This window comes from Gregarina niphandrodes (assembly GCF_000223845.1).
Source record: "Gregarina niphandrodes unplaced genomic scaffold scaffold00048, whole genome shotgun sequence".
NCBI classification, from domain to species: domain Eukaryota; phylum Apicomplexa; class Conoidasida; order Eugregarinorida; family Gregarinidae; genus Gregarina; species Gregarina niphandrodes.
In genome coordinates this window covers 36,114-44,198 of record NW_011646047.1, presented here as the reverse complement: position 1 = coordinate 44,198, position 8,085 = coordinate 36,114, and the positions used below count along the sequence as shown (strand labels likewise).

Below are 8,085 nucleotides of genomic sequence, written 5' to 3'. Positions count from 1 at the left end.
GGGGCGTTGAACGTTTCTCGTCCACGCCCACGACTCTCCCCCAGCTGGAGAAACCGATGGACAGACCACCAACCAGTCTTTTACCAGGCTGAGGCTGTTCCCCCATCGAGTCTTAACGAAAAATCTCCCGTCTTTGTTTCAAGAGCGGGTATTAGAAAGAACTCTCTCTCTCTCCGGAGAGAATAAATTCAGACGATTCAGCAAAGACTGGTCCGCAAAGAATGACTTGCAAGAACAACGCTTGATAAATAGATACTTCGTTACCTTTGAATTTTAACCGCACATCAATAATTCTGCGCAGGAAATGAAAGACTATTGGAGATCTCGCGACGCCTTAGGGAGCGCCATTTGCCACACTTTCAAAAAGACCCTTCACAAGAAGTGCTTCTTCTCCATCTCCCTCATGCGACGATATATTAGAGTGCCGAAGCCGATGAACTGAAACGCAAAGACATAGCCGTGCGTAAACTTCCTTCACCGTGTGCCACCGCGTGCCACCGTGCGCCAAGGGGGGGGGGGGTCGAGTGGCTCGAGTATGGTCTTACACAAACACCGAGGCCGCCAGCAAGATATGTCGTAACAGCAGTCGCTTGACGAACGGTGTTCTCGAGGGATGCGGCATTCTCTTGCAGGTTCTTGATCCGGTCGTTCTCCACGTCGCCCCCTACCAGGCGCTCTTCCCTCTTGATCAAAAGGTCATTGCGGATATCTTCAAGCTAAGGGAAAGAGGAATATAATGGTGGCAGTGGGTCGGTGGCATGGCGGTGTGGGCAGCAGTGGGGCATTGACTTACGGCTTTCTGGACGTTGTTTGCGGGTCCCTTGTTGTCGGTGGCGAACTGCTTCATGAGGTTGTCGACGGCGGCGGACATTTTCTGTTGACGTTGGTTAATGTCGATGATTTGTCTCATCATGAGGTCGAGTTGCGAGTCGTAGCGGGACAGGTCGCCGGACGGTGCCGCTGCATCATTCTGTGGTGCGACTTGGGCTTCCTTCTGGGCTTTGGCTTTCCCGCCGACAGGGACTGGGGCTGGTACTTGATTATCGAGCAGGGCTTGGCGGGCGTCGTAATCCGCGACGTACTGGGGGTCGTTACTTTGTACGGCGAGTTGGCGCACAAGGATGGTGGCGGGAGATCGTTCGCCGTCGTCCGTTTGAAGACGATTGTTGGCCGCGGAAATACCAAGCCGGCCGGCGACGTCGAAGACTCCGGTGACGCCGGCCACCTGTTTCCAGTTGTCTCCGGCGCTGCGGCGAACACTGACGTGGGCCTTGGGGCCGTCAGTCGTGATCAGAAGACTGAAGGTCGAGGAAGGACTACCGGCCAGTGGCCCGTAGTTCCAGTAGAGACCGAAGTCGGTAGGCACGTCGGTCGTCGACTTTAGCTCAGTGGCACCGTCATTGAACAATACAGAGACCGACGGACGAAGACTACCAGATCGAGTAGTGGTGCTGAAGAACACAGCGAAACCGGAGAAGTTCGGCCGAAAGCCATACAGTTGTGCATCGCTAGCGGCTACGGCGGTCATCGCTTCCTCGGTAACGTTGTTGGCGACCCAGAGCGCAAAACCGTCCAGGGCAGTGAACGGGGAAGAGATCTCACCTGCCACTTCAAAGTCGATCTGGACCTCAAACTTACCCGCTGCCAACTCGTCCCTGTGCCACATAGCGCCCACATCGTCCACCTCCGCCACCAACGCCACGGACGACTCCGCACCCCGACCAGCCGACCCCGAGTAGACCCAAGCACTCGCCTCCAAGTCGTAAGCGTCTAGTTGCACACCCTCGCATAATTGACAACTCAGCAACAGACCAAACGCTGCAGTGGTGCGGTAGTGTAACATATTTGTTCCTGAATAAAAAGGAAAACAACACCTGCAGTCTCACACGCACCGCCCGTGTCCGACTGACCCATCCTGTTCTGCCCGGTGACACCCACGGTGACACCCATGCACGGTGACACCCATGCACGGTGACATCCGCCCGCCCGCCCATACTTTTTCTATTATGAGAGAGTGGCGATGTTTTGATCGTAAAGCGCTTCTTGGCGGTCGTTGTATTCCCGGACCTGGATTTGTGTGGGTTGTCTAGCGATAACGGAGGGGACTTGGGCAGCGGAGGTTTCATCCTGTTCCCATTGTGTGGCGAGTTGTGTGATAATTTGTTGATGTGAATCCTCCTCGATGAGTGCACCGCCACCAATGGCCTTGCACACGGCGAGTAGTGCGGTGCACTTCTTCATGTCGCGGCACCGGATCATGATGAGGGTGAGCAGTGTCGTTACTAATGCGTCTGCACTGACCGCAAATACGCCCACATATTCGCTTTTGTTCAATGAGGGTAACGCCACATCCATCACGGTTTTTTCGAGCCAAGCTCGTTCACTCACACTTGGATCGAAGTTAACCACTCTCAATACATTCGTGTCCGACACATCTACCGTGCTTGTATGACACAAAATCACCGTCTTAATCTTCTTCTTCGCCAAAATTTCACGACCGTAAGCTGTTAATGGTGCAGGCAACTGCCTTAAGTCGAAACACGCATCACAGAATGATACATACACACCATGTCCTACTGACTTATACAAGGGTGTCGTCCACACCTCCTGTTCATAACTGCGCGTTATAAAATCCATTTGCCAAAAACCTTTTTTATTCGTCTTGCCACACGACCACGACCCGCCACACGACCCCGACCCGCCACTCGACCTCCCGGACTAGGACCACGACCACGAGAGGATACGCCGCGACCCGTGCTGGAAGTCTGGTTCGCCCCACGACCTGCAGCCGGAGTCTGACGACTGCGGCCGCGACCAAGTTGCTTCGTATGTGTGCGCAGATTACCCGTCGCCATCACGTAACGCAACTCGTCCAAAACGTCACGAACCAGCCACTCGAAACTCTCTTCCCACAGAAATTCTTTAGTCGAACGACGCCGGGCAATGTCGAAGGCGGCCTCTTCTGAGTTACCGCAACGGAAACCTGCGAGCTCCAACTCTACCGTTAGATGTTGGGTACCTCGGAGCTCCAGAGGCCATCCGGGGGGGCGTTCCGACTTTTCCAGAGGTCGCGATATCCGGTATTCCTTCTTCTCCTCTCCTGGATCGTACACTTCGCCATCCGAAGAACCGGCTAATGCCGTGTCCGACAGCTCGCTCCAAATATTCAGTTCTAAGTCAGAGCACTCCTTCCACTCCCCGCACTCGCTGCTCGACGAACACGACTTGATGTCAGTGGTCAAGTCTGTGTCCGCCAAGGCACGCTCGCGATCGCACGTTTGGTCGTCCGTCTGATCGCTGGTCCGGTCCCGCTCTGGTTCCCGGTCTGTTTCCCGGTGTGTCGCCCGATTTGTGGCCTCCTGGTCGTCACAAGCAAGTTCATTTCCGCAGTCGTCAGGCGTCAGAGCGAGGACCCCGGCCATGTCTACCGCACGGCGAACATTGTACCACAGTCGATCTCCCATCTGTCGGGGGTTCAGCAGCAGCTCGGTCGGAGCCCCAGGTCCCGAGCACCAGTTCATTACCGCCTTGGTCAGCACTGACTTGGAAGACACCCGGCCCTGCTCCGGTGTCAAAAGCAGAAGCAACTCTTCTGGCTCCAGCAGAAGCCACCCTGTCTGTCCCCTCACACCCTTCTCAGCGACGACTGTCGGCTCTGAGCCACCTGTAACCGCGCGTCCGGCTTCGAGCAGCACAAGGCATTGCAAGTCAGACATCTGCTGAGACGTCAAAGACGCTACGCGATTGTATTTCACAGGCAGCAAGATGTAGGACGTAACTCTCCCACTCTCAACAAGGCCCCCGGCGTCCATATTTTTGACGATATCGTTGCCGTTGATAGCGCCGTTCGCAGCATCGCTGCTGGGATCATCGCCGGTGTCGTTCACGGCACCACCGGCAGTGCCGTTGTTGGCGGCATCATTCGGGGCATCGTTGGGGGCATCATTGGTAGGGATGGTAGGGCTTGGATTGGTGCTAATACGGTCCACAATGAGCAGTGACTGGTAATCGCAGTTGACTAAATGGAAGCAGTAAAGAATGCCGTTGTAAAAGTAGGTCGCTATGCCGTTGCCCAAGGTCAATTTTAGCTCGGGGCAAAATGTGCCGAAGCATTTAAGATGGCATTGGTAAATGCTTTCCCGGGTACTCAGTGGCTCAGCGAAGCAAGCGCTACAACGTGACCGCCCGTCGTCCCAAAAGACGTCCAACCATCCACCAGGACGCCGGAATACAACGGAGGACTCCGCGGTGTCGAAAAGGCGGGCCGCGCCGCCTGGATCAGGTCCGCTTTGGAAGACCGACGACTTGCCCTGCAATTCGCCCTGGTTAATGCGCCAGTTCGAAGGCTGGATCAATGGACAACCTTCTCGCTGATCGTCAAGTGGATCGGTGGTAGCTTCACAGCTCATTGTCTCGGTCGAAAAGCGTCTGTATCTCTCGAGCACACGCGTGTGCCTTGAGCACACGCGTGTGCAGCATTGCACAGCCCGGGCAATTAAGGCGCAGCGCACACGTGTGTGCCAGCCAAAATTCAGCCGGTAGTGGTCGAATTTGCATCGTAGCTGTTCGATGGGTCACAGTACGGAGTGCTAGACAGGATACTGGAAACTGACGCTGCGCACTTGACGGGACTGCCGTCCCGTTCGTCGTTGAGGAGCGTACCGCTCTTCCATTGCTCAAGCGTAGTTGAATCGCAAAGGCAAGTGTACGGATAGTCCTGAGACATTTGATTATACAGCCAAAATATGGCGCCAGATCCACGAGCGTAAGCGTAGGACTTCGCCTCGGTCGCAGCAGTCTCCCCACTGGGGAACAACGTCCACATTTGTCTCAGTGGAGCTGCGCTAGGACTAACGCCAGTATGCAATTCACCTAGACGTTGATCTAGACCAGGGCCAAGACCGCGGTCTAGATTTCGGTCTAAACGATGGTTGGCGTATTGGAACCCGTAGTAGCCGGAATCAGTAAACGTGGGGTTGGTTGAATCCTTGAGGATCCAAGCCACTCTGACAAGAAACGCTGCCACGAACAGTAGTCCTACAGTGATGGTGAGAGCAATTTGCAGCCAAATGTGGAGGTCCTGATAGCGCCGTTTGGTCAACGCCATTCATATAGGTAAATGTGCGACGGCCATGCAATCTATAATTTGTTGTCCCAGTCTGGGCCAGTCGATGGCTGAGGCTACGACCCACTCACAGCGCTGCGCAACGTTTTCTAACGACGCGTCCATTGCAGGTATTTGTTCTTCAACTATTTCGCAAGTGCTGGTTACTGAAGCTCCGGGGTGGGGTTCTTGCCAGACGCGTTTCAGCAGACGCCCCAAAATCTGGCCTCGTTCGTCGACCTCTGACCATCTTACGTCATCCCGGGCGAATTCTCGGTGCAGTGCCTCTTCTTCAAACTCTTCGATCACCTGTGCTAGCAACTTGTCCCACTTCTTTGCCCGACGGGGTCTGGTGAGTTGCAGACAGCACAAAGCCAAAATCAACTGGCAGTCCTGAATAGGGCTCCGAGCCATCAAGATCAAGCCCCGGCTGAATCTCTGGAAGAACGTTTCTTTATTAATGGCATTTGCAGAGAACTTTTCTTCTCTCAACGACTCCTCCCCGGGCTCCCTTCTTTTCCTGGGATCCACGTACTTCTCCATGCCTGTATAAAAAGCGATTTCACGTTCCGAAGAGGCCAAGAGAGCCATAAAGAGAGCATAGTAGAAGGCGCAATCCGCGTAAGCCGCGCCCTTTACGGATTCCCGGATCACAGTCTGCCGGGTTGCTACCGTCAGAGACCACCACAGTGGTGGTGGCGAGAAGCTGTAGACACGGTCGGCCACGTAAACCGAGTCCTCAAAACTCAAGCCCGGTCCGAACACCAAAAACTCCAAACCACCATCTGCACCCTTCGTCAACGATGCATACTCACACACTACTCGTTGCAACTCCCCACAATCCTCCACGGCCTGTCGCACGAACGCAGGTGTTTCCATACGCTCCTCCGTCCAGATCGATCCCGCACTCAACTCCGCCGCCCGCCGCTCTCCCAGAAACTCGTGACAAGCCAAACGCACCTCGCGACACACACTCAACAACTCACCCAAACGCTTACCCCGACAACTTATCTCCACCCAATACTGCGTAGATCCAGACACCACCTCATGTGCTTTCAAATCCACCGACTGCCACTCGGGCAAACCTCCAATCTGCGACTCACGCATGTGCGACTCACGAAACTCCGACTCACGCACGTGCGACTCACGAACCTCCGACTCACGCACGTGCGACTCACGAACCTCCGACTCACGCACGTGCGACTCACGAACCTCCGACCCACCCACGTGCGACTCCCGAACCTCGGACCCACGCACGTGCGGCTCGCCAGGGCCTTCTCCATCATCGGGATCCAGTCGGGTGCCAGAGGAGACGACGCAAAACCTGTCTGCAACGTCCAGTGCATGCAGGAACCCCAGCGCCTCACTCCACATCCCAAGTCGCGCGCAGCTAGATAAGAGCGTATGGAAGGAAAGTGGGTCCGGGAACTCGGCGGCACCTTCTTGAAATTCTTGGAGAAAGCCCGCAACCACATTCTGCATCATATCCTTGTCCAGGGGAGTTCTTGGACACTTGGCGTCTCGCATCGCTGCTGGGTCCAGCAAGCGCCCGAGCCTACTCGACTCTAGCTCTGCACGGATATGTTGCTCTTCATTCATATGGTCCTCCACATTTATATGGTCCCCTGGATTCCGTTCTGTACTCTCTTCAGCATTGGGTCCTGTGAAGCTGCTGTCCAAAAACAACAGTAGAGGCGATGTCCCCACTGGATGCGTCGCCTCTAATTGGGCATTATTATCTAGAGTGCCTTTGGATGCGACGTGATTTTCATAGTCATTTGAAATGGAGATGACGTTAAATCCGGAGTTGTGCGGCGCATAACGGCCGTCCACTCCCAGGGCGCCCCCTTCCTGGTCGTCCATTCCCTGGTCGTCCACCTCCAGATCCAAGTCATTCACCCGCTGGTCGTCTATTGTCGAGTGTAGGAGTTCGTCCGGTAGTTTGCATCTCATAAGCATTTCGACGACTTTGAGGTTGAGGTTCATTTGTTTCGATTCACGTGTATTGGTATCCTGTTTGAGGGCGTTGAGCTCGCTGGCACCCATGGGTTGTCGGTCTAAGGCGGCTCGGGCGAGGCAATAGTTGACAAGCATGCTGCATTTGAGTTTTTGGCCGGTGAGAGACATGAGTGTGTCCAAACACCCGCGAACATAGTCGTCCACTCGTCCTTCGGCATGACGACGTACACGTACGAAAAGGTCCAGCAACTCATGTCCAACCGATGGGTTCACAACCTCCCCATCACTAAACGTTGTCAGGAAGTTCGTGTGTAGTACCTCCACAAACCGTGCCGGCTGCCGAGATACACTCCAACATTCCAGCTTGATGTAATTCACCGCCGCATCCCGGGCGACCACGTAACAAAACTGATGTTGGTTACTGTGCGTATACGGCGGCCGAGCCAACCGCCTCCGCATCCCCCTATTTTTTTACTTATGACCCTGGTACTCCACTCACACAAAGCGCCATCAACACAAGAGGAAGAATGTAGGGACCGATGGAGTCCGAAAGACTGACGAGAACGGCCAGTGAGGGCGGGCAGTCCTTCGCCAGCACGACCTCGACACCTAATAGACAAGCCCTGGCCGTGAGATTGAGCAATGCTTAATCCATAGTCGCGAGTTGCAACGTACAGTTAGCCAACCACGTCAAGTCTGAACACTTCCGGCTCTGTGTACTCGGGTACATGGTTCCCAACCCTGCTGCGATTGTATGTGTCAACTAATGCGACTTCTGACGGCGGTTAGACGAGTACGAAAAATTGCTGAGTGTTCGCCGAGCACTGGAGATTGCGGGTTCGATTCCCGGCTTTGTATTGGACGGCGTTACTGCACAGGATCCGTATATACTCGGACGGCGAGTTAAGCTATCTTTCCTAAATCCCAAAGATCTACCATCTACGAGGCATTCCGACAATCGGGAAACTGTAAGAATTCTGCGATCGACTGGCATGGGACATGGTCCAAGGTATCTCCTAATA

At 54.7% G+C, this 8,085-nt stretch overlaps 2 protein-coding genes across 2 annotated transcripts; both read right to left on the bottom strand.

Moving 5' to 3' along the window:
- Positions 1-372: 372 nt before the first annotated feature.
- Positions 373-1,843, bottom strand: GNI_159550 (lectin-domain protein; the record flags this gene model as incomplete). Its single annotated transcript, XM_011136313.1, has 3 exons — positions 373-438; positions 546-716; positions 794-1,843. The coding sequence occupies 3 exons, from the start codon at positions 1,841-1,843 to the stop codon at positions 373-375; spliced, it is 1,287 nt and encodes a 428-aa protein (XP_011134615.1).
- A 161-nt stretch (positions 1,844-2,004) lies between these two features.
- On the bottom strand, positions 2,005-7,522 carry GNI_159540 (hypothetical protein; the record flags this gene model as incomplete). The annotated part of the gene is made up of 4 exons (XM_011136312.1): positions 2,005-2,607; positions 2,649-4,018; positions 4,663-5,080; positions 5,273-7,522. The coding sequence occupies 4 exons, from the start codon at positions 7,520-7,522 to the stop codon at positions 2,005-2,007; spliced, it is 4,641 nt and encodes a 1,546-aa protein (XP_011134614.1).
- Positions 7,523-8,085: the final 563 nt, after the last annotated feature.